This window comes from Arvicanthis niloticus, chromosome 22, assembly GCF_011762505.2.
Source record: "Arvicanthis niloticus isolate mArvNil1 chromosome 22, mArvNil1.pat.X, whole genome shotgun sequence".
NCBI classification, from domain to species: Eukaryota; Metazoa; Chordata; class Mammalia; order Rodentia; family Muridae; genus Arvicanthis; species Arvicanthis niloticus.
In genome coordinates, this window is record NC_133429.1 from 17,732,085 (window position 1) to 17,758,644 (window position 26,560).

Here is a 26,560-nt window from a genome sequence, read left to right on the forward strand (position 1 = left end):
ATCCTCAATTCTCAAAGGTACATTTTTGAAATGTTTTTTGTGTATTCATTTTTCTTCTACATAGATAGAAGCACTGTGTGCTGATCTTGTAACCCACCAGTATTGGCCAGAGGACAAGCAATACTGTGCACAGATCTAACTTATTTCCGAGTAGGTGCTTAACCATTGATCATAAGAGCCTCCCCGCTTTAATCTCCTTTCGTGACCATTGCTGGAAACTCCTTTTAAAAAAGAACAGTTCCCTTTTAGTTCAGCCTTAATGACTTGTTAACTGATTCCATAAAGCGCTATAGGTGTCCATGTAGTGACTCTCATACTTGGTATTTTTAATTCTTTTTTTTTTTTTCTTAAGCCATTTTCAGAGTTGACCCGTGAAGACTGTCTTTAAGGTGTCAGCTTCAAGGGTCAGATTCAGAGATTGTTTTAGTTTTTACTCGGTATGGCCAAGTTTGAAGAATCGTCGTAATCAATGCAGCCCTGGGAAGGGCCAGCGATGCTGTTTGTAAGGGCTGGACACTGAGAGCATATGCTGACCAAGTCTACCACCGAAGCCCGTTTTCTTTCCTTTTCTTCACAGTCTCTTAGAGCCCATTTAAAATCATCTCTAGCTCATACTTCAGGGCAGCAAGGTGTCTTCTCAAGCACAGAGCTGGGCTTGCTACTTCTTCTTAATTAATATTTAAAAAGTTATCGGTAGGATGGAGCACTTGTTCCCCTTTGACTTGCATAGAGGTCAGAAGACAGCTTGAGTCCATTCTTGTCTTCCATCATGTACATTCCGAGTATTGAACTCAAGTCCTTAGGCTTGGTGGCAGTCACCTTTACTCACTGAGCCATCTCGCTGGCCCAGCTTGATAGTTTCAAAGGCTTGATTGCTAGCACCTCTAACATTCATGACCAAAACGCTATCATATATATTCTATATGCATGATATATTTGTATATTTCATTTGTTTTTTCTTATTTTGGTTAACAGACTCCTAGTATCCCACTCATTTAAGTTTTTAAGAATAATTATTCTGTATTAAACAATTTCTAACTGAAAAAGGTTAATGCACTGTTTACATGCTACAGGTTTTTCTTGGTTTTTTTTTTTTTTTTGTTATTTTAGCTGACATGATAGTGAAACTTTGTATTTTCATTTATTTGTTTTCCTGATATGTCTTTTTAGACCTTCCCTGTTGTCCTGGAACCCAACAATTCTTCAGCCACAGCTTCCCAACAGTTGGGGTTATAGGTGTTTATCACCATATAACCCCATGAAATCATTACTTTCTAAAATTAAAATTTTGCAGTGTGGAGTTCAGACAGGATGATCAAAAGTTAAGGCCAGCCTGAGACTACAAAGTAAGGCCCTGTCTCAAAGGGAGAACAGAAAAGAGGGGAGGGGGAAGGAGCAAGGGAAGGCTAACATGGCTGTGGGGAGACCTTCAGAGGACTCCATTACCTCCCCGTAGAGTCACATTGTTGACTGCAGTGCTTGGGCAGGTCAGGTAACTCTGACTCTCTTAGCTCTTTTTCTGTTGCCCCCTAGACTCTGCACATGCTGTCCTGTGTGTGGAAAACCTAAAAACATGAAAGGCATATATGACTCCTAAGAGGTCTACTGGCAGGTGAAATGACCAGCATGCCTATTTTGTTAGCTATGGCAGGTTTTTTTTATAAAACAATCAAAACCACCCTGCTTGTTTTAGGGGAAATTTCAGGTGTACTGCAAGACCTCAAAGCGGACTTAAGTAAGAACGGCTTGGGGCCACTATTTGTAGCTCAGCAGTAAAGCCTTGGCTTACTTAGTGTGCAGGAATCCCCTGGTTCCATCTCCTGTACCTTGAAGAAAACCAAAATAAACAAAACCAAACAAATTATTTGAGAAAAGGTTTTCAGATCTGTGTTGCTATTGATTTGGTTCATGGTTTTCCTGTGACACTGGAACCAGAGTCTTAAATGAGAATTGAAGTATCCACTTTCTGGTGAAATTATGAAGCTGTTAACTTTACATAATAATGGATTGATCATTAAGTTACTGTTTCCCAGCTTTACGTAATAATGGATTGATCATTAAATTACTGGTTCCTTTATAGTGCTCATGCTTCAAGTCCCTCAATCTTGCTTGGAGCACACAATCCTACAGTCACAGCTCGGAATCCCTTAACCGCACCCTGAGGATGCTCATAGGTTCTCTTCAGACTGAGCCAGGGCAGAGGGTGGAAGATGCCAAGGCTGGAGTTGAGAATTACATGCTTTGTGTTGATAGTGAGACAGAAACTTCAGAAGCATCAGGCATTATCCTGGGTGTCTTTGCTCAGATTTGAGAGGCGTTAGGTAGTAGGCTGCACACACTGTCTCTCTGGCTGTTCACCCTGCTGTCTTCCTTCCCTTGCTGAGGTGTTTAGTCAGTGCCAGTGAATAAGGGTGTTTCTGTGGTGAGCTCTGGTTCAACTCTGCAGGTTTTATGTTTATAAATCCTGTAGGTAGTCAATGAAATGTTTTCTAAGGAGAACTGTTGCTGTAAAGTTTTTATGTGACATTTGACGTATTTTCCCGTGGAGGATACTCTGTCCACAGAGAATCCAGCATGGGAAAATTTAACTTTCTAACCTGACTCTGTAAAGTGATTACGGAGACCTTGGCACTTGGAATTGAAGGACCATGCCTATCAATAGGAGTTGATTTCTGGCTTTGTTTTCTCTTGATCTCCTAGAAATCTGTCTCCTTCCAGAAGCAAATCTGACTTGGAAAGGATGGCTCAGGGAAGCAGTGTGTGTTCTGGCTGCCGTTGAAGCTCGCTTTACCCTTCTTTCTACCATTACCTAGGGACTAACTGGGCAGGAAGATGTGGAGGAAACACCATCCTGTTCCATTAGCCCGCAAAACAGACAGTGTTAGGTGTTAACTTCCATGAAAATACTAAGCATAGACCAGTCCCTTACTGCAGGACTGGCATCGGTAAGGACCTCTGATCGTGTTATCAGGAGTCTAGATTTATCTAGGGTGACTTGAAAGTGACATACAGTTCATTTTGTGAGTAAACAGTTCAATTACTTAGTGTAGGTCATGGATGCTGCTCTGTTTGACTGATCTCACTCACTCGGATCCTTCAAGTCTTCCATTAGTTTTTTGTTTTGCTTTGTTTTTTTCTTCCCTCATACATCCATTCTTCTTCTCAATCCTATGTAGCCAACTTCATCCTTTTACCATTAAAAGTGGTGAAGAGGAGCTGGGTGGTGACACACACCTTCAATCCCAGCATGTGGTTCTACATAGAAAGTTCCAGAACAGCCAGTTACACGAGATAGTCCATGTTAGGCAGCACACTGAGATTCAGCTGAAGACACAGTTGTCTTGTGTGTACACGTTAATGAGGGAAGCTAGGGATTACGTTGCTGTTGGTATGAGCTGCTTTAGGGTCCAGAAGAGACAGACAGGCCGATTTGTGATGAGGGGATAGAGGGAACCTGCCTGGGAAGGGCTTAGTAACAATCTTTGGAAGTCCGGTGTCCACTGTTTTATGGCAGGAAGTTTGGATCCCTGAAGTTCTGGTGTCACTTGCTGTGGTGTTGGGAATGACCCAGGATCTTGTTCATGCTAGAAAAACACTCTGCCACTCGGCCATATACTCAACCCTGCCCATGTTTAAAGCTTCTTTCCCCTGCTCTTAAATAGTGACCTTTGCATTTTCCTTCGTTTCTGGAGCTTGGTTGGCTGTTGTTTCCTGCTTTGATTTTAGAGTCCAGCTTGGCCTTAAACTCATGATTCCCATGTCTCGGCCTCCTGACTGCTAGGATTCCAGGTGAGTGCCCTCTCCTTTTCCCTTGAATTCCATAAGAGATGACAAGAAGTAGCTGTCTTCTTAATAAAGCCCTTTGAAATGTTTGACTGCGGACCACTTTCAGCTCTAACCAAAATCAATACCCTGCTTCTCTACCACGTATCACCTGACATCCCTGTGTCCACAAAAGTCCAGAGAGGCTAATGGGAAAAGCCTCACTAGGACAGGACTTCTTGTGCTACTGGATCTTAATTTTCCAGGTAATGCTGGTAACTGCTCAGATATTTAACATGTGCTGAGTGAGGCAGCAAGGCTCTGGAGACAACCAAAAGAGGTAAAGAACTAAGGCGAAAGTAGACAGGGTCAGCTCAGTGAGAGACCCTTCCTTGGTTCCCAGCACAGCTAACACTCGCCTCCCCCGAGGTAAAGGTACGTTTCCTTCTGTCTACATGGATGAGCCCTTTGTTCAACAGCTTGTTTATTTTATTTATTCTTGCCAATGCAAATGAAAAACTAACAACCCAGCCGAGTTGGCTCTGGTCCCTGGTCCCAGGGACGGCTAATTCTGTCAGTGATCTGACTGGAAAATCCCTGCCTCCCTCCCACCCCAGGATGTGAGTCTCCTGCCTGTCCAGGCCACCTATGATAAAGGTGTGCATCCACCCAGCTGAGTGATAAGAGGCCCTAGTCACTGAGTAACAGGAAGCCAAGTCTTTGGTGGTAGGAGGTGTTCCTTTGGGCATTTTGCCTAGATCCAGCTCCTTTGTTGTGCAGCTGTTGAACTGCAGGAATGGCTTCTGAAGCAAGCCTGTGATTCTACAGTGTAATAAGGATCTGACAGAAAGTTTATCCTTAGCTTTTAAGATTCACATTAGAAACTGTTATAATCTGGAGCTCTGGCAGCTGAGTGACCTGCCAGTGGCCTGAAAAAGAGCCACCACAGGAGTGGGCTGCAGATGTGTCCGTTCTGCCAGGGTGTTTTTCCTGACAGTTTGCTTTGGGTCTTCTACTATTCTGTAGATGCTGTGAGTAACATCAGAAAAGCAGTTCTGTTATCTGCTGAGACAGCTTCACACTGTAGCCCGAACTCACAGCCATCCATTTACTTAAAGCCCCAGATGCTGGGGTCACACCCACCTGGTCTCGGATAGGCGGTTTGTAAATGCATCTTGTTTCTGAGTGTGTATATCCTTTGCTCGGCTGGTTTCCATCATCCGCCTGGGGAACTTTACTGTGGAATTCCCCTGACAGATTGGATTGAAACAGTGGCTGTTCGTTAGCTCCATGAGAGTTGTCTCTGCGCATACTAACAAACCGTGGTGAGCTCAGGCTGACAGGGAAGAGCAGGTCAGTGTCCTGGAAGTGCTTTCCCAGCTTCAGGCTGAGTCACAGTCACCTGGAGGGCAGGTTCAAATGCCCTAATTAGGTTGCTGGACTCTGTCCTGTTAGTTTCTGTAGGAGGCTGGAGCCCGAGACCCTGAGTCTACTGTCCTGCTTACATCTTGAGCTGCAGGAACATGTCAGGGATAGCTGGGGTGGTGGGCACTTGCTCTTCGTCTCGCCTACACTGTTGACTGCTGCTTACCTAAGCAGGGGCTCCTGAGGTTTCAGATTTGACACTCTGTTGTTGTTGCTTTTAAATACTGAGGCCCAAGTCTTCTAGTATACTCCCTGTAAGTCCTCCTGGTTTGTACCCGGAATCAGTACAGACTCAGCCTTCAAAAGGTAGGATGGTGGAAATGTAGACTGGAGGCTGCTGGGAGACTTGCTCTCCAGACACCTTCCTGTCATCAGTCTGATGTTGAATTTGTACTGAAGTGAAATTGTAAACAGAATGAATTTGAGTTTATAACAGCCAAGTCAGAAAGAAGTAGTGTTAGGTTTACCTGGCTTTTTCCAATTCCTCCAAATCTCTTAGGTACAGTCTCTCAAGTGACTAGGATAAGGTGAAAAGGGAGAGATTTAGAATCTGGCGCTTGGTACGGCTGGTTCCCGGGCAGCCGCCATGTTCCCATGTTCCCGCTGCTCTGGCTCTGGACCATGGCTCCAGCTATCTAGAAAACCCTGGTACCCACGAGATGCCAGCGTGGTGGCTGGCTCTGCCAACCCACCATGCTACTCCCTGCAAAGCTTGGCTGAGCCCCTGATAATACCCACCATCCTCTTGGTACCTGGTAGAAAGAAGACTCTTAAAGCTTAATGATTATCTAAAGGATTTATATATTTGGAAATGCTCAATTAACAAGATGCTCACACAATTAGAGTTGTTACCCAATATCTAACCTTTTGATAGAAGTTGCTACCCGGGACAGCTTTTGACTGATCCATGGTTCTCCATGGCTGCTCCCTCTCTCTTTTTTCCTCCCTCCCTCTCCTCTCCTCCCAATTCCTCACTCTGCCAATCTTTCATACTGCCCAATCACCAAGCTTTATTGCAAATGTAGGAGGCGGGAATATCCCGCTACAATAAGGTACTTGGTTCTGGTTTGGTTTAGCCAGCACTTGCTTTTATTAATGGGCACTTCTCTTGATGCAGTTCTGGAACATCCCAGGAGGGGCAGGATGATCTCCATCTTGGACTCAGGGACCTGCCTTCTGATGAGGAAGTCATCAATAGTTCTGACGAAGATGACATCAGCTCTGAGTCCAGTAAAGGCGAGCCAGACCCACTGGAGGGTAAACAGGTATATTTTGGTAATTAATTATTTCTGCTGTTGTTTGTCTTGTCCTGCTGATGCATGGGAATGCTGTCTGTCACCCTGGAAGGAAAATCACAACAGCAGCTGTATAGAGTTAGTCTGCAAAAGCTTTTCCAGTTTAAGTTTGTTCCTGCACCTAAAATGTTATGTATCCAATTATGTTTCACCTAAGGATTATTTGGTGGCTTTTGATAAGTTATTTTACTAATGTTCACTGGCTTTTTATATATGTATTTATATATGTGGGTATTGGCATATGTATAGATTAATAACAAATCTCTCTTAGGGCTTGTTCTTGTCCTACTACTCATTCTTACCTTCTTTGTTGTGGGTGTTTGATTGTTTTATCTTGTTTTATGTGCACGGATTCTGCATGTCTATTTCAAATCTCCTGGAGTTTGAGTTATAGACAGCTCTAAGCTGCCATGTGGGTACTGAGAATTGAACCTGGGTTCTTTGGAAGATCAGCCAGTGCTCTTAAACAGAGCCAACTCTCTAGCATGTGTGTGTGTGTGTGTGTGTGTGTGTGTGTGTGAGAGAGAGAGAGAGAGAGAGAGAGAGAGAGAGAGAGAGAGAGAAATATGTCACTGTAACCCTGTCTGCCACTGAATCATAGTAATCCTCCTGCCTCAGCCTTCTCTGAGTCTTGAGATTATAGGTATGAGAACCACACCCAGGGGAGTTGTTAAGTTTCTTGAAAGAAGGAAATTATATGCACTGAGGCTTGAGGACATCTTTAAAAGGGAACTTTTCAAATACACCTACTGTGTGTGGGTGGATGGGGGAAGCATGCTGCAGTCAGCATGCTTTTGTGCCACGGTCCAAGTGTCAGGATACACATTGCAGGAGTCAGGTCTCTACTGCCGTGTGGCTTCCAGGTTCAAACTCAGGTTGTCAGACTTGGCAGTGCGTGTCTTTGCCCACTGAGCTCTCTTGCTGGCACTTGATCATGTCTTTGTCAGGACAGAATAAAGATTGCTGCTAGTGCTGGTTAATCCCCACATCACTGTGGCAAAATACCTGACAAGAAACAGATGTAAGGGAAGAAGGGTGTGTTTCGGCTCACAGTTCAGGGCCTACCAGTCATGCCAGTGGGAGCTTAGGGCCCGGCATGCCTAGTCCTAGCTTCCAGCTCGCTTTCCTTTGTATTCAGGCCAGGACTGCAGCCCACAGAATGGTGCCACCCACCTACAGTGAAGGTGGGTTTTCTCATGTAAACTAATGGGGATTGTCATAGGGTTGTTACTGCTGTTATTAAGTGCCATGACCAAAAGCAACTTGGAGAGGAAAGGGGTTATTTGGGTTACACATCCTGAATCACAGCTCACTGATGGAGGCCAAGGCAGGAACTCAGACATGGATGCAGGGGCTGCTGATGGAGAGGCCATGGCTTGCTCCTCATGGTTTGCTCAGTCTACTTTCTTATAGCACCCAGGACTACCAGCCCAGACTACTACCTGCAAAGGTTAGTCACTAATTAAGAAAATGGCCTGTAGCCCAGTCTTGTGAAGACATTTTCTCAAGTGAGGTTTCCACCTCTCAGATGACTCTGTCGTGTATCAAGTTGACTTAGCCAGCACAGGGATAATCCTTCATGGGTGTTCCCTGAAGTTTGTCCCCTGTGTTACTCTAAATCCTGTCAAGTTGACAATGAATATATTAACTGTCTCACTGTTACTAATATAATGATCATTTTCTTAAAGTAATCCAGTGTGTATGTGTGTGTGTGTGTTATGTGTGTATACATTCATGTGTGTGTGTTATGTGTGTATGCATTCGTGTTGTGGGGTGTGTGTGTGTTTGGGAGACAGACAATTGTTCATATGTTTATAAAGGTTTAGAATGTGTGATAGGGAAGTTCATTGTGCCATTTTTAGTTTATTATAAACATCTGTATGTTGCATTTGAAATCATATCTTTTGAGTAAAGATACTATGGAAGGGAGAAATTGGGCATAGCCACAGTATCCACAGGATATATCCACAATATATCCAGGATATATTGGAGTGTTACCGAACAGAATTTTAAAGGATCCTTACAGTGTAGCAAGCCAAGGAGAAAATGCTGGTCACCTGATTCCTTGTCATAATCCATTATGGTTCTATCTTAACATTTTGTTAAGGGTTTAAATTTGCTTCCACCTTTAAATGAGTGGCACACTGCGGTTATCTAAAATTGAGTCCAGGGCTGGAGAGCTGGCTCAGGGGTTAGGAGCGCTTGTGGCTCTTAGAGAGTCAGAACCCTCATAGTGGTTCTCAACTGTCTGTAACTCCAGTTCCAAGGAATCTGACACCCTCTTCTGACCTTCACATGTGGTATACATATATACATGCAGGCAAAACACATAAAATAATTAATAAATAAATATAAAAAAATTGGTTACCAGCTATGATTTGGGTTACATGAAGCAAATTACTTAATCTTTTGACTTAAAGAATGCCAAATTAAAACAAAATATTACTTATAAATGATTTGATATGCGAAAAATTTAGAATATTTTCCAGTATGGGGTTTAAGCCCAATGATGATTTGGTTTTTGCTGATGAGAATTTCTAAACTGGATGTGACAGCATACATTTGTGATTCTAGTTGAGAGGCTGAGGCAGGAGGATTAGCATGAGCACACATTTGTGATTCTAGTTGGGAGGCTGAGGCAGGAGGATTAGCATGAGCACACATTTGTGATTCTAGTTGGGAGGCTGAGGCAGGAGGATTAGCATGAGTTCAAGGCTATCCAGATTAGCATGGGCTATTGAGTAAGACACTGTCTTAAAATCAGACACCCCAGACATGATAACACACACACACACACACACACACACACACACACACACCAGGATCAACTATCAGACCAAGTTGTTGGAACTAATCAATAAAACTTATTTAGGCAGGTGGATCTGTAAAGCTCCCGACAGCTGGGTGACTATCACAGGCTGTCACAGACACACAGCTGTCTGGGGGTTTATTGGACTGTCGTGGAACCTTACTCACCTGCCTCACACTCTAGTTTGCAAGTTCACTTTCTGTGTTGCTTCCTGGACATGTTGCTTCTATAGGTATGTAGAGGGTACCCTTCACATCCTAGCTAGCATCCAGGTTTGTGAGAGATCAGCAGTGATCACGGCCCACGATTTTGGGGTGCTCACATCCTAGTGAGGAAGCGGGATCAAAGTCCATCAACAGGAAGAACCGCAGTGTTTGCAGCGACCAAACCGCAGTAGCTCCTTTGGATGAAAGCCTCTGAGAAAGTGATATTTGACTAGAATTTAAATGACTGCAAAGAGCCAAAGCCTGTGGGGAATTTGAGAAAGAACATTCAACCGGTATTGTGTGAGAGCCGTAATTAAAACCAGGCTTTACTTCCTTTGATGAGTGACCCTTGCTCGCTCTTCCTGATTCAAAGTGTTGTTTTGTCCTGTTCTTTTTCACTTGAACCTCTTCCAGTTCCTCTGGAAGTGGTATCTTCCACATAGATATCTCCACATGGCACTGGGGGCCATACTGGGAGAAAGACAAGCTCTGACTGGTTCCACCGTTCTTCCCAACATCATGTTCTGTCACTGCGGGGCTGACACCTTCCTTCATTTTGTGGTCAGTGGAGACTCCTAAGGTCCCTTCTGTCTCTGTGCATGCCTTTCCTTCCAATCCTGCTTCTGTTTCATAGTCACATGTCCTTTTGTGGCACAATGACATATCCCTGCTAAGTCTTTATCTTTTTAAACGTGTGTGTGTGTGTGTGTGTGTGTGTGTGTGTGTGTGTGTGTCTGTGTGTGTGTGTGAGCACATGCACCATCACAGATTCATACAAGTCAGGGACAATTTGTGTAGGTCATTTCTCTCCTGTGTGGATTTCAGGGATTGAAATCAGATCTTTAGGGGTATATGCTAAGTACCTTTACCCACAGAGGCATTGCACTCACCGTATTTTTGTTTTTTTTAAAGTGGGACTGTTTTTCAGTTAATTGCAGACATGTAACATTCTCTCTCTCCCTCCCTCTTTCTTCCTTCCTTCCTTCCTTTCTTTCTTTTTAACCTTGTACTAGTAGCATCTATAATGTCTCTCCCTTGGAAGTCTCAGCTACTCTGAGGAACTTACATAGTTCTCTTCATCTGGAGCAGCATCGGCAGTAGAATCTATGAATGCCTCCTCCCTAGAGAGCTGCTAACCTGCCTACAAAGCCTAGACAAAGGTTTTAAGTAATTTGCTTTCATAGTGCGTAAGGGAACACAGTCTGTGGGGTGAGATTGTTTGCGACCCCACCCTTCACCAGCTCTGTGATCTCGACCAACTCACTTCCTTTAAGCCCTAGTTTCCCTCACTGGAAAACAAAAAGAAGTAGAGTGTAGGTGTGATGTTGCCCTTATTTCAAGGATTGTTTTGAACAAATGAACAAATGCTGACATTTCTGAGAACAATGTCTGACACAGAGGACACAGAGATTTTTTTTTTTTAAGTTATAACTGGCCATACACAGTAAGGGAAATCTTAAACATTTCACACCAAGCACTCTAGGACTTTGCTAGTGAATACATTAAGTATGCCTTGTCTTTGCTGAGTAAGGAAGCAGTTTGCTTGTATTCAGGGCCCTGTTGTGCTTCAGACTTAGCACTGCTATGCTGGATGACCTTGAAGAAATGGTCAGCTTCAGTCAAGTTCAGCACATGCTTATAATCCCAGCACTTGGGAGGCAAAGGCAGGAGGATTGCCATGTGTTTGAAGCCAGCCTGGTCTATGTAGTGAGTTCTAGGCCAGCCAAGACAACCAACTTAAAAACAACAGAGGAATGGATAAGAACAAGTATTGGGAGACTCTGGGGACATTAAAAGGAGAAGCAGTGGTTTGGGAAATAGTTGTAGTTCTTCAAAGGCTATAGTCATTTGGCACAGAAATTCTACATTTACTACCTACTTATCCAAGAGAAGTGAAAATATATGTCTACACAAAAATGTTCATATTATAGCTGTTCATAATTGAAAGTCTTAGATGAAGGTTTGAGGGGACACTGAGGTAGATTGTTGGGGTTAAAAGGTGGAGTAGAAGCATTCTTGATGCCATGGCTAGACAAACAAGAGAACAGTATGGTGAGGCCTCTGAGGAGCACTTACACCCCTAGCATCAGAGACCAGTGGTTTGCTGGGGAGTCTGAATAGAGGAAAGTAGGGTGTGCCTGCAAAAGTGACCTTTCTGAGAGTAGGGGCTTCACCGCACAAGCCTGTAGTCAGGAGGCTGAGAGGGGATGGGGAACAAGATGTGTGGTCACCCATACCCTTTGATACAAACTCCCCCCACCCCAGGTGAGATGCCATGGCACCTGAAAGTCTGCTAGCTAGAGTCACAGTGCCTCAGGAGGGTGTCTGTCAGTATCTGAAAGGGGACTGGCTGCTGCAGATACTGTGGCCTGAGCAACAGCTACATTCTCACACTGCACTATTCTAATAATGACCAGAACAACAGACTAAATGATCATCACCTGGAAACTGAAGAGACGAAATGTGATCTGTCCATGCAGTGGAATTGCGTTTGCCCACAGAAAGGAATGGAGAGTGACTAGTGAGGAGGGCAGAGTGTTTTGAAAGATAGGGAAGTATTGTGAATTTCAATTGTGGTGATGGCTGGACAGTCCTGAGTTTACTAAGAACCACTGAATTATTTAAAGAGTAAACTGTGGTGGTGGTGTATACCTTTAACCCTAGCACTCGAGATGGGGGCGGGGGCAGGTAGAGCGCTATGAGTTAGAGACCAGTATGGTTTACCTAGTGAGTTCTAGGCCAGCCAGGGCCTTAAAGTGAGAACCTGCCTTAAAAGCAACTCAGTACCCAACAGTCTCAGACAGTTCAAAACCTTCCCATGGGATCTACCATATGTATGATCTTTGATTCCTATGAAGTACAGGGATTTCAGAAAGGCCATGCAACCTGCTTGAAAACCCCCAATTTGGAATTTTTAATTACAATCTGGTTTTTTATTTTTCTGCTAGCAAATTGGTACATTGTTCACAGAAGCCAAAAGAACATAGAGTGTGTTTGGAGAACAATAATAAGCTATGGGAATCTTTGCTAATCCTCTTTGGAAATTCTTCTGTGTGTGTGTGTGTGTGTGTGTGTGTGTGCGTGCGCGCACATGTGTGGGAGTGTGATTGAGCAGGTGTCTGTATATGGATGCTCATACAGAGGCCATGAGTCAGATGGCTTCCTCTGTTGCTCTCTGGGTCGTTTTCTCCAGTAGGAGCTCTTCCTGAATCTGGAACTTAGCACTTCAGCAAGGTCAGTGTTTGTTGTCTTGCCTGTCTTTTATACTGTAGTGGGGATCTGAACTCAGGTCCTCACGCCTGTGGGGCAAGCTCTTTACCATCTGAGTCATCCCTATAGCTCCCTGGAAATTCTTTAGTTTCTTGTTCTTTCAGTTTTTAATAAATATTTGTTTTAAAGAAATATGTTAGGCGTGGCCATACCCATGGTCTTAGCATTTGGAGGCAGAGACATTCCTGCAAATTTGAGGCCATCTTATTCTACATAGTAAACTCCAAGCCAGCCAAGGACTTAGTGAGACTTAGTCTAAGAGGAAATTAATTAATTAATTAATTAATAAAAGAGGAAGTGTATTCATTTTGTTTCTTTGTGATTAAACATTCTGCAACGTCTCTAGATAGATACTTGTTTCTCTGTTCCTTTTCGAATCTTTTGAAAATAGCTCATGCTTATTCCCTTGTGATGAGAAGGGTGGAGACTGAAAAGGATATTGTCCTTTAGGTGACACCATGACATCGCCTCATCTCTGACGTAAAAGCAATAAGGAGCTGCACCTTGGGCAGGTCTTGCTGGTAACATTTGTCTCCTTTAAGTAGAACTCTTGTGTGTGTTACAGGAGGCCTCAACAATAGTATTCAACACACTGGGACAATGTCACTGGACATTGCTGGTTCTGAGCAAATATGAAATGAAGAGAACAGTTAAGAACATGCAAAGCTGTGCTGTTATCAGAAGATCAAACGGAGCGTGTCACTGGATTTCTGGTCAAAGGTTCTGTTTTGGAATCTGTGACTTACTTCTTGACCTTGAGAGTGTGTTTTCATTTGTCTGTGGCTAGCATTTCACAGGGCAGGCTTTGAGAAGATGTTATTATTTAATAGGCAGTCTGCTTTGAAATGGGATACAGTTTCATTAACTGAGAAGTTTGAGGTACCAAACAGGCCACTTGAGTTCTTACACGGTCTGTTTCCATCATTCTTTTGCTGGGTTGGAATCATTGAGTGCTCTTACAAGATGGAGAGAGTATAGAATATTTGTTGTCTTCGGAGAAATGGCTCAGTAGTTAGGGGCCAGTGCTGCTTGCTTCTGGAGAAGAATTTGGTTCTTAACAGGTACCCAGAACTTGTATCAGGCTGCTCACAACTGAAGTGTTGGCCTCTGAGCATCTGTGCCCGTGTGTTATACATGAATGTTAATGGCCTTCAAGCAAGCAGTAATCTGTGAACTAGAAGTCATTTTGACCTATATAGTCAGTTCCAGGCCAACGGTGGCTACATGGCTTAAAAAATCAAAATAAGGGGCTACAGGGATGGCTTGGTGGTGAAGGGCAACTTCTGTTCTTTCGGAGGACCCAGATTCAGCTCCTGGCTCTTACTTGGTGGCTCACAACCATATGTAACCTCACTTTCCTCTCTGACCTCTAAAGGTAGCAGACACACAAATGGTACATACACATGTACGTAGGCAAAATATTCACACACACAAAAAAATAAATCTAAAAAAATAAAAATAAAATAAATCATAGAAGAAGACAGAGTAGATAACTATTCGGACTCCTCGATTAGATTCCCTTATTTAATTCAGCCCTCTATACTGTATTATATATGTGCTACAGATTTTGAGTTAGTATTTTTATGTTACATCTAACACCTCAAACAATGTGTTCTAGGCTTAGGATCTGAGAAAGTAGCAGCCACCTGTACATGTTTGTTTGTTCATGAACGGTGGGTTTGGCACTATGCTCATATTTAGAAGGATACAAAAGTAGACTAGAGAGAATTAGGAGATTTCCACAGATAATAACAATCTGCTGAGTGTCTTATAAATAGTACGTGAACAAGAGAGTAATCTTGTCCTTTGAGGGTGGCAGGCTTCATAAAGAGAAAACCCGCGACTTGTCATCTTAAAGAATGAGCTGGAGCACCTCAGGCAGAGATCTGTGGAAGGAAAGATGGTTTTGAGCAGCAGGGAGTCCCAGAACACAGAGAAGGTGTATAGAAGGAGACAGAGAGGGCAGAACTCACCTGGAATTACAAATTCCTGAAACCATGAGCCCAAGGAGACTTCTTCCAAGTTTATCTTGGGCATGTCATCAAGTGACAGAAGTCACACACAAGGAAAGGGGCAATTAAGCACTGAGGAACTATTCAGGATAAATGAACAGACTTTTTGACTCAGAAGATGGCACCGAGGACGAGAAAGAGGAATTCAGGTTTCTGGCATCACTGCATGGGTAGATGCAGTAAGTCTAAGGAAGTTCCCACTTCCTTTACAGGTCTGATGTCTGAGTCAGCCAAAATCAACTGACCAGGCACACCCAGCAGGGAATAGGCCGGCCCATTTATTAGCTTGTGTATGGGCACCACACAAAGCTTGAGAACACAAAGAAGGGCCGTCCAGTTCATAGGGGACTGAAGGTGGGCAAGAGGCACTGTGAACTCTGCTGTCGCTGTGGAGATCAAGTCTCTCTTGGATGGCAGAAAAAAGGAAAAGGTTAGATTTAGCTCAGTAGGTGGAGATCTTGTCATATTTTCTGAGTGCGCCTTTGCTGGCTAGGGGAAGTTTTAGGGAGGAAATATAAGACAATTGCACTTATTTCGGGTGACCTTTCTTCAGTGAGATGCTGATCTCATAGACAGTCTTCTCTATGCTGGGAGCCAGGGACAGTTAGCCTTAAAAAGTCTCAGGTGGCTGTGCTTGGTTCTGTGCTCCTGTGGTCAGCCCATTGGAGCATCTTACTTTGTAGTTTGAGCCCTGCACTGGGGAGCAAGTATGGAATGAATGCTTACGGTGACTGAAGGTCATCAAATGCACTGCCTTGGTGAAGCCTTCCTGATCCCACAGTCTGCTTTAGTGTGGTCGCCCTAGATGCTCAGCAGGTTCAAGCTGTGATATTATGTGCTTTTAGTTCCTTTGTTTGCTTTGTGAAGATTGGGGCTATTTCTTTTTCATCTTTTTATAGTTACACAAAAGACACACACACACACACACACACACACGTCTCGTTGTACTTTGCTTGATTTTCCCTCCCTTTCCTGGATAGTTTTTTTTTTTTTTAGTCCCTTCTTTAAATACGCACACTCCAACCCAAATCTAGGATTTTAAAGTTTTGAAGTAGTTCCCTGGGAATTTCGAACAATAAAACTCGCTTGTGCTTCTCATGATCAGTAAGTTCAAACCCAGCTTCAGAGCAGTGGCCTGGCTGCAGCAGAGCTATTTCTCATGTTAATTTTGCTGTCAAAAGTCAGGTCAAATAGTAGCTTCGTATCTTAGAAGGATGACATAAAGATACTATTGACTCCTTCCTCATGGAACCAAGCTCAGGATAATAGGGGCAAGAGATGTGGGCTGGGAGATAGCTTAGTGGGTGGATGCTTGTTTCCAACTTCCTGACCTGCAGTTAAATCCATGGGACCCACAGGTAGAGAGAGGGGAGGGGAGAGAGAAGAGAGAGAGAGAGAGAGAGAGAGAGAGAGAGAGAGAGAGTAAGTAAATAAATTTAACTTAGAACATTTATATATATTGTCTGATATTAGGAGACTATAGAAACCCCAATCAAAACATTTAAGCACTGCCATGCCCACCTGCAGTGTATACCAATCCCAGTATCTCCACTTAAGCTTGTATTTTAAGACAGTGAGTCTCTCACTAGGTAGTCCAGGATGGCTTACTGTTCAAAATCCTCCTGCCTTAGCTTCCTGGGTTCTGATAGGACTTGATTCTTTGTATTTTGTTCCTTTGTTTGGAGACAGGATCTCATTGTGTAGCCTGGCTGGCCTCCATATCCTGATCCTCCTACCTTACAGATTTGTGTCTCTATGCCTGACTTGATTGATGTTTTTAATTGTAGCTATTGTGTGGGTGTGATTGTATCTCACTGGAGTTTTAACATAACCATGCTGAAACATCTCGTATACTTGTTGGCCATTCTTACATCTGCTTTGCGCTGGTGAAATGTCTGCTCATATCAGTTCTCATTTTTAACCGAGGTGTTTGAGTTATCAGAGTTGGATTTTTTTAATATTTATTTTTATTTTATATGTATGAGTATTTCTATACATATATGTATATGTATTTCTGTGTACCTCATGTATGTCTGATACCTGAAGAGCTCATAAGAGGTCATCATATCTCTTGACAGTGGAGTTATAGATGGCTGTGAACCACTGTGTAGGTACAGGAAACAACTTGGGTCTTCTGCAAGAGCAACAAGTGCCCATGAGCCCTATAGTTATCAGAGGTGTGTGTGTGCGCGTGCGCGTGCGCGTGCGCGTGTGCATGCATATTCTGGATACCAGTCCTTTTTTAGAATTATAATGTATAGTTAAGTTTTCTAGTCTGTATTTTGTCCTTCGCTATTGCAGAAGCATGCTGTCTGCCTAGGGACAGTGTATGATAATTATGGAGGTTCCCACTCTACACAAGTCTGTGTGATTCAGGCTCTGGTAGAACAAGGCCCTGTGCAGAGAGTAGGGCCCCCAGTGCCATGACAGTACCAAAAGGAAGAAAGGAGATAGAAAGCAAATGCCAAAGTAATTATACCTTAAGAGAAAGATGTATTTTCTATGTGTGCTTTGTCTGTGAAGGCAGCAAGGACACTGGATCTCCTGGTGCTGGTGTTACAGGTGGCAGTGGGCTGCCATGTGGGTGCCCTGATTCTCTGCAGAACAGCAAGTGTGTCTTTTTGTTTGCCCTTTCTTCTTCAGACTGGGTCTTTCTACATAACCATGTTGGCCTGGAACTCTATGAAGACCGGCTAACCTCAGACTCACAGAGATCTGTCTGTCTCTGCTTCCTAAGGACCTGTTGGGATTAAAGATGTTTGCCACTATACTTGCGCAGCAGGTGCATTTCCCTGCTGAGCCATCTCTCCTGCCCACACCTTCTTCATTTTTGGGGTTGTGTATGTGGGTTGGGGGTTGAGGGCCTGGGAGCAGTGGTAGGGCTCAAGGTCTCAAACGTTCTGGGCATCACCGAACTCCACTCCTAGCCCTTTAATGAGTTTCTAATCTTAAAAATATATACTGACTTTAGCAGCATTAACCTTATAATTACAGATAGTACAGAGAGATGCATAGTGTTATTAGAATATCAGTTATCCAAGGGTGTGTGTGTGTAAGCACGTATGCAGGTCCAGTCCCTGATATCTCTTCTGCACGATCACATCCCTTTCAACAAAGTGTAGTGGAAGCTGAGTGGTTGGAGTTGAGGAGAACAAAATGTGTGCATCCCGTACATGGAATTTTAAATTCTAGGTAGCCCCTATAGAAGACACACAGTCCAGGATTTTATTTACAAGCTGTAAGCCAAGCCCGTGCAGATGTTGGAGCTGTTCTAACTTGCACCCCAGCCATTTGTCCCTTGTTACCTGACGTTCCTTGGCCACGTGCTCATGGCCCATCTCCTCTCCTCCTCTCTGCTCTTTTCCCCTTTCCTCTCTTCCTGCCACCTCCCACCCCAGCTAGGTAACTGAAAATCTGCCTACCTCTTATCTACCACCCAATCACAGGCTTTAGCCTTTTGTTGACCAACTAACACTGCCAGCAAGGTTTGCACCACAGAAGCTGGTGTAAGGGAGAATTCACTTCTCTTGGGCAACCAGGTACTGGGATACAGTATTTAGTGGGTTTTTTTTTTTTGTTTTTTTTTTTTTTTGGTTTTGGTTTTGGTTTTGGTTTTTCAAGACAGGGTTTCTCTGTGTAGTCCTGGCTGTCCTGGAACTCACTCTGTAGACCAGGTTGGCCTTGAACTCAAAAATCCACCTGCCTCTGCCTCCCAAATGCTGGGATTAAAGGCGTGTGCCACCACCGCCCGGCCAACCCATTAGTCTTAATCATTCAAGAACCTACTTTAGAAAAGTGGATATTAATGGGGACAGAAGTCAGATTAATACAATTGTCCCTTTAGCAATAGCACTTGAGAGCTGAGGAAAAGAAGGCAAACCACACTAGGCTAATTAGACTGCATTAGTATGTACCATGGATAAATCATCTCTTAGTTTGGTTTCTGTTGCTGTGGTAAATAGCATATGCCAAAGCAGCATGGGAAAGGAATGGGTTTAGTTGGCTCACAGGATACAGTCCATCACTGAGAAGCCAAAGCTCTGATATTCCAGGTAGGAGCCCACCGGGAGACAGGAACTGAAGCAGAGGCCACAAGTCAAGGCTACTTACTGGCTTGCTTCCAAGTTCACATTCACCTGTCACTCTTAAACAGCCCAGGGTTGCTTGTCCAAGGACAGCCCCGCCCACAGTGGGCCGAGCTCTCCTACATGTGTTAGCAATCAAGGAAAGGCTCCACAGACATTAATTATCACAGGCTTGGAGGCAATTTCTCAATTGTGGTTCCCTCTTCTCAAGTGTTTTGACAGCCAAAATTAGCCATCACATTTGCCATTCAAAGATCTTTTCATGAAGTCTGGTTGTAGCCTTCCTGGATATTCTTGAAAGAGCAGTCTCTATCAGTAAAAGGGTTAGGGTTTCTTGGTATCGCATGCAAACTCTTTGTAGTAAAACACAGAAGGAACAAACACAAGGGAACAAAAACAAGGAGATTCGTGGTTGCTGTCACTCACACCTGTAATCCCTGCACCGAGGAAGTGAAGGCAGGAGGATCAGGAGTCCAAGGCCAGTCTCTGCTGTACAATGAAGTGAGTCCAGCCTGAGCTGCATGAGCCTGTAATTAAAAAGAAAATGGTGGTTCTAGGGATCGAGGAAGAGAATTTTAGTGTTACAGAATATTTTGATTCATCAAATCTTGGTAGGAGAATAAGTAATTATATTGGCTATGTGTTTAGAAGTGAATGTTGGGAAGATAGGTCAAGGTTACTACCAGAAGTTGAAAAATGGTGCAGTATTTAATACAGTAATTTTTAATTTCATCCATTTATGTGTGTATGTGTATATACACATGTGTATTTATTTATGAAGACCCATGATGTCAGGTGTCTTTCTCAGTTGTTCTTCATCTGATTTTGGGGGAATGGTCTTTAACTTAACCTGCTTGGTGCTCAGTATTAAAGCTAGACAGGTTTGCCAGCAAACTTGGAGATACACTTGTCTCCATGTGTGCTTGGGTCACGGGTGCATAGTGCCACATTTGGCCTTTTTTCCCCCCAAATTATCCTCAAGCCTGCATATATCCATAGCAAACACTGTAGGGGGTGGTTCTGATGCTAAGGTCCTGTTCCCCAGTTGGTTCTTGATTGATCAATAAAGATAGCAATGACCAATGACTGAAGACGGGCCGGGACACTTAGAGTTGCTTGGGAGGACACAGGGAGAACTGGGGAAGAGAAGGAGGAGTACTGACAGGAGATAAAGCCTACCGGCCATGTGAGTTTTTGGTTGGAGTGGCCAACAGCCACTCTCTTCCATTATGTCTAGGGTGGCAGGGCAGGTTTAGGAGTGCCCAGTCATTGAGTTAGCAAAGGCACTTTAACTGGTGTGTGTGTGTGTTTTTTTTTTTTTTTTTTTTTTTTTTTTTATCCATGGATCTAAGGGAATCTGGTCGAAGTTGGTAGCATGGTCTGTTCTGAGCTTAAATTGGGGTATCAAAAACAGCTCTATAAAAAGCACTTGATTAATTGAGCAGCTCCCAGCCCTGTGATAGAGTAATTCAACACTTTTTAGGCTAATAACTGGAATTCTGGCTTTTCTTTTCAGTTCCCTCCCTTTTTAGGTGTGACCTCAGGCGTGCTAGGTGAGCACTGGAGTGTTCGGCACAGCCTCTGCCCCAACTCTGCAGATAATCAGCTTTAAATCTCTCTGTCAGGGAGTCTTCTGCTTTTAGTGTGTGTGTCTACTGTGAACTTATTCATCCTTGCAACTATAGCTACTATTTTAAATTTTAAATGAATTAATTATTTATTATTTATTTAAATTTTAAATATTTTGTATTTAATTTTAAATGAATCTAAAAAGAAAGCTCTCCCTTGTATTTCTAACTTACATGAACACAGACATGACTACAATTAAAACAAAGCAAAAAACAAAAAAATTCCAGGATCTAGAGAAGTAGCTCAGTGGTTAAGAGTGCTTACTGCCCCCGCAAAGGACACTGGTTCAATTCCAAGCACCCACCTGGCAGCTCACAACTGTCTCTGACTCCGCTTCCAGGGGATCCAATGCAATTCTCTGGCCTCCAATGGCTCCTATATATGCTCTGTGCAGACATGCTCACACATACACATTAGAACAAGTAAGTAAATAAATACATGTTTAGATTCCGGGGGTGCTGAGTATGAGACTCCCCAGTAGAGCTCTTACCTAGCATATGAAGTATCTCTTAGACCAGTTCTCAGCTCTGCAACAAATGAACAGAATCTAAACATATTGAGGAACCTATTGGGGTGAGGTGATACTGTGACTGTAATTCCCAAACTCAGGAGGCTGCAGTAGAAAGACTCTGAGTTGAGGCCAGTTCAGGGTACAGGAAGACCGTACCTCAAAAATACAACAAAACACATTGAAATGAAACCTTTAAAGATTATTACCCAGTTTACACACTTGGACATCAGCTATGCTTAGCTAATGTGAGGCTAAGGACTTTAAAGAATGCACAGAACACAAGCAGTCACAGGTTTTAAATATCACTAACATGTTTTCTCCCGGAGAGTTGACTCATTTTAAAACCTCATTTATTTTATGTCTTTGTTTTGACATGGAAATTCTGGAACCACGTGAAAACCAATTCAAGAGCTAAGAAAGAGGGCTTGGGCTTTGATCTGTGGTAGAGCACTCAGCTAGCATGCTGAAGGGCCTTCCCCCCCCACGCCCCACCCCCCAGCACAACCAAAAACTTAAAAAAATAAAATGAAGAACTATGATAGTACTTTGAACTGTCATGTGCTGAGTGGATCTGCTGGGACGGTCCACCATTTCCTGGTAGAGAAGGCTGCTTCTGAGAGCCATTGCTTTAACACGTCACCCGCCCCACCTCCTGGCATTCTGTTAATGAATGGCTAGGGGATTGCCATGGCGACTTTTATGCATTTCCTTGCTCAATAGTTCTTGAAACAGTGCAGACTAACTGTCCGGTGCTGCCAGTGCTGGAAAGAATGCAAACAAGAATGAAAAAAAAACTTTACAAAATGGAAGTCTGATGTTTTTCTACAGCAGCTTCAGAACTCTCCTTTAATGTGTGTGTGTGTGTGTGTGTGTGTGTGTGTGTGTGTGTGTGTGCGCGTGCGCGTGCGTGCACACATGTGCTCTGCTGTGGGCTTAAGGGCCTGTATGCTGAGCAAACTTGTACTGAGAAGTTACATTTCCCAGTCTGGTTCTAGTTATAGTTTTCACCTTATGTAAATATCTTAATTGCTTATTCTTTATTTACTGGTTTTTCCCCTCTTCACTAAGAGATTGCATTTTCAGATCTTTCAGAGACTAGGAAGGGAAAAGTCCATCTGTTTGTTCCCTGTAAACAGCAGCAAGTTCACCTAAATGTCAGAAGCACTTTCTAAATCATCTTTATTTTTTTTTCTCCCAGACATGTTCAGTTTTTTGTCCTTGCTGGGATGTTTAATGTTCACACTAAGAAATAGTTAAAAGATGTCCTTGAGATGAAGTCAGATAAATAATGTCATGAAGAGTCCTGATAGTCCTGATTGCACCATGCTTTTAGAATTAGAGAGATTTGACTTACACAACCCATTAATAGTTCTTCACAGCATGTCTTCATGCATGACCTAAAGGGCATTTATTTATTTGTTTGTTTATTATTTTAGTTGGACTTGCAGTGTTGTCAGAATTGGGCCTAGAACCCACCATCTTCCTGCCTTGTCTCCTGAGTATTGGAATTACTTGTATATACACAACTTGACTGGGCTTTTTGTGATACTCAGAAGTATTTTCTTTGTAGTATTTTAACATTTTCATTTTGGACCTTTGCTGTTCATTTGGTTGGTTGGTTGGTTGGTTGGTTGACATGGGTCTCATTATGTAGTCCTGGCTGTTCTGGAACTCACTGTGTAGACCAGGCTGGCCTCAATCTCATAGAGATTCAGCCATGTCTATAAGTGCTAAGATTAAAGGTGTGTGTCCCCCAATCCTATTCCTGATTTCTCTCAGCTACTCTGTATCATCATCTTACTATTTCCCCATGTTTGCCATTGAAGAACTGTGTGGTGTGGTAGACCACTGGACAGAAGAACTGGTAAGGCTGTAGCAAGTTCAGAACCCCAGTAAATCTCATAATTGAAAATGGCAGGAATTTATATGAATTCCAGACCAGGTTCCTGTCCTGGAGCACATCACCATGACTCCCTACTGAGAGGGTCATGACAGCCAGTCATGTAGCATGAAAACCTAGTTCTCCGTGCTAATGAGGTATCCAGATAGACCCTGAGTATTCTGCCAATGAGTGTCTCTTCCTGGGCATCCCTTCTTGCAAAAGGTATTTAATCCCTGATTCATCCTGAGTAAGATGTATGCATCCTCCTCCATCATGAATAAAACAATTTGGACAAGCAAGAACTATCTCTTTCATCTAGGACTGCTGCCACTGGGTGAGGCCTTTGTCATACTGAGCCACGACTGAGTCTCCAGTAGAAAGCCCCTCCATACATTTGGCACTCACTCACTTGTGCCAAGGCAAATTCCTCCCCATCCCAGGCCCGCAGACTCCAGTTCTCAATCCCAGCAGTGTCTGGGTGCTTAGGAGTTTGAGAGCCACAGCCTCCTCCCATCTCCTGTTGTTTTCACCCAGAGAAACACAAGCTAGGACCCCTGAGTTTCGCCCTCCCCTGAGCAGCCTGTTGGCAGCCCAGCACTCCAGCCAGCAGCAAGGAAGAAATGCAGCCTAACACCCTGCATTTCACCTCCTCTGAGTGTCACATCAGTAGTTCTCCAACACCCCAGTGGGGAGGCAGAAACACAGAATGACAGTATTGTGTAGTGTGAATTATGTGCTAGTAAGAATGGGGGTAAAGTGCATGTCTAACGAGCTCATAGCTGACCCCATATTTTATGAATTTATGCTTTCTCAATGCTCTCTTTAACTCCAGGATGAAGATGCTGGGACGAAAAGCAAAGTTCATCATATTGCCAAGGAGATCATGAGCTCCGAGAAAGTGTAGGTATCAAATTATCCGTTCAGAAGACTGTTCTACCCCAGCTGGCCTACTAAAAAACAATGCTTTTCTGTTTGTTTGCTTTACAGGTTTGTGGATGTGTTAAAGCTTTTGCATATTGTAAGTATCTGCTAATATTTTTCTCAAATCTTAGATTATTCCTGGTCCTGCTCTTTTCTTACCCCAGTGGTTCTTAGCACAGCTAATAATTGAATGATACATGTTCTCTAGTGCTTGGTCATATTTTAAATTTGCAAAAAAATAAAAAATACATACTTATAAATTAAATATGTATGCCTAAATTATGTATATGTATTTATAAAATAGACATTTTCCAAAATGTCTGTATCCCATTCATACCCAGATATATCTAAATGATTCCTTATCTTCAGCACCTTGCATTTCTTCATAATGATGAGCTGTGATGGCTGTTGCTATTGCTTCTGCTCCTCCTCCCGCTCTTCCTTCCCCTCCCCCCACTAAACTACATCCTCAACACTCACAATGATGATGATGTACGTATCTTTTAGGGCATTTCTTCTCTAATCCTAGTAGCACCCAGAAACAGAGACACTTGAGACAGGCATTTTTATAGCTAACTTTATATATATTAGGAAACAACTGTATATATTTGACCACATACTCATTTTTCCTCTTGCATATTTTTGTCCTTGCAAGTTTTTACAAGATTCCATGTGCACTGGCAGTCAAAGTCTTTTAGTGTTATTTTGATTTGATGATATTTTGGCAAGATATCCCAAATACACCAAACATTCCACACGTGTGCTACTATATGTGCTCCAGTCCACTTGAAAACTTCCCTTGAAAATTAGATTGTCTGTCTGTCTGTCTGTCTCTCTTCTCCCTGTAGCCCTCTAGTTCTCTTCTTCTCTCATTCTCTTACTCTTTTTTTTACCATCTCTGTCTCTATCCCTCTTTCTCTTTTGAAACAGTCTCATTTCATCCCATCTTTGACTCAGAGGTGTAGTGATCCTCTGCCTCAGCCTCCAGAGTCCCAGTTACAGTTTTGAGCCACCACACTAGACAGCAATCTGATAAAAAATATTCTAGTCTCATTCTGTTGTGATAAAACATTGGGACCAAAAGCAGTGTGGGTAGGAAAGGGTTTCTTTACCCCACACTTCCAGTTTAAAATCTCTGTGGAGGGAAGTCAGAGCAAGAACTGCAGGCGGGACCCATGGAGGAACATAGTTTACTTGCTCATTGTTTAGCTCATTCTCAGCTAGCTTTCTTATAAGCGCACACCCACCTGCCTAGGGATGGTGCTGCCCACTGTGGGCTGTACTGTCCCCAGTCAATCATTAGTCAAGATAGTCTCTCATGGACATTGTCATAAGCCAATTGGTCTGGCAGTTCCATAATTAAGGTTTCTCCTTCACAGGTGATTCTAAATTCTACCAAGTTGAAAACAAAAACTGACCAGCACTAAACTAGAAAGCTAAAACCAAGGCTACCTGGACATAAAGATGTTGCTGTAGTTGATTAATCTGCTCTACTTCCTCAGCAGCGGCTGTAGGGCTTTCTTGCTAGCCGCCCAATGCTCTGGATTCTTGAATGAAAGGTGCACACACATGCAGCCTTCTATTTTAATATGCCTTAAACAGTGCAATGTCTGAGCCACTCCCAAACATTAACACCCTTTTGCGGGGCTGATAGCTCACTTGCGTGGTTGGGCGTGGGTCCTGTTGGGCGGAATTGTGATTCCCACGTGGCGTCAGGCGGATGCTGGGCTAAGGAGCCACTTGGGGCTCTGCCCAGGCGTGGAGCAATCTCAGCCTGAAGTTCCTGTGGGGGCAGGGCTCCTGATTGGACCCGGAGACCAGTTCTTGGTCTACCAGACACTGCTTCGCTTCGGGATGCAGAAGAACAGAGATGGGAGAGGAACCAGGGGAGAGAAGGAAGCCGCAAGCACTGCGTGGGAAAGAGACTCTTTGTTACGGCACTCACTTGGCTGGTTCAAGGCTGGCTTGTTTGAGTTGGCAGGGCTCTGCTGCAGGAACGCAGAGAGGTCTTCTGGTGGAGATTAGGAGGAGGCGGCAGTGGCTCATTAGTTAGAGGCCTTCTCCATGGTTCTCTACTGCGGGGCCCCAAAGACACAGGGAAGTCCATGGTTTTACAAGATTTATTGTTATAGCAGAAAGGAGATGAATGTGGCTGCACCTCCCAAACTCAGGGCAGACCTGAGTTAAATAGGGAGGGAGGAGGGTCTGGGAAGGAATACTTAATTGGTTATACCCTCTGGCTGAGGCCTGTAGTCACGCCCTCTACCTCTGGAGGGGCTGGTAGGGGCGTGGCCCTATGTAACTGAAAGGTGTTGATCAATGGAGGTCTTAGACCACGTGTCAGGATCCTAGCGTCTGGGAGCATGGCAAAATGTATTCTGTCCCTTGCAGGGTCTCCAGCCATCTCTAGCCAGTGCTCTACAAGAAACCAAGCTATCCTTTTCACAGTCCCACACCCCCCATCTGATACTCCTGAGTTATTACTTACTGAAATCTGTATTCTGTCTTTGCTACCCTGGACCCAGTTTGGGGCTGGGGCTGCTGTTCCCTGCTCTTACATGACTGGTATTCTGTCTTCTGCTGCTCTCAAACTTGCATCTTATTCCTTCTCTGGCAATGGCAATTCTCTTTCTTCTTCCCTGGGTTCCCTTGCCTAGGAGATCTAAAAGTCCTGCCTCTGTCTCTCTGTCCAGCCATTGGCCTACCAATCATAGCTAACTGGGGACAAGGACCCTCAGTGTCTTGCACTCAGA

The 26,560-nt window shown here is 43.6% G+C and overlaps 1 protein-coding gene across 1 annotated transcript in view; it reads left to right on the forward strand.

Annotated features, from left to right (window-relative positions):
* The window catches only part of Fgd6 (FYVE, RhoGEF and PH domain containing 6), a 112,758-nt gene that overhangs the window by 34,774 nt on the left and 51,424 nt on the right, over window positions 1-26,560 (forward strand). Inside the window, exons 3-5 of the mRNA XM_076920024.1 lie at window positions 6,305-6,452; window positions 23,719-23,786; window positions 23,874-23,904. Coding sequence (XP_076776139.1) covers window positions 6,305-6,452; window positions 23,719-23,786; window positions 23,874-23,904 — 247 coding nt within the window. The remainder of the gene's footprint in view (window positions 1-6,304; window positions 6,453-23,718; window positions 23,787-23,873; window positions 23,905-26,560) is intronic.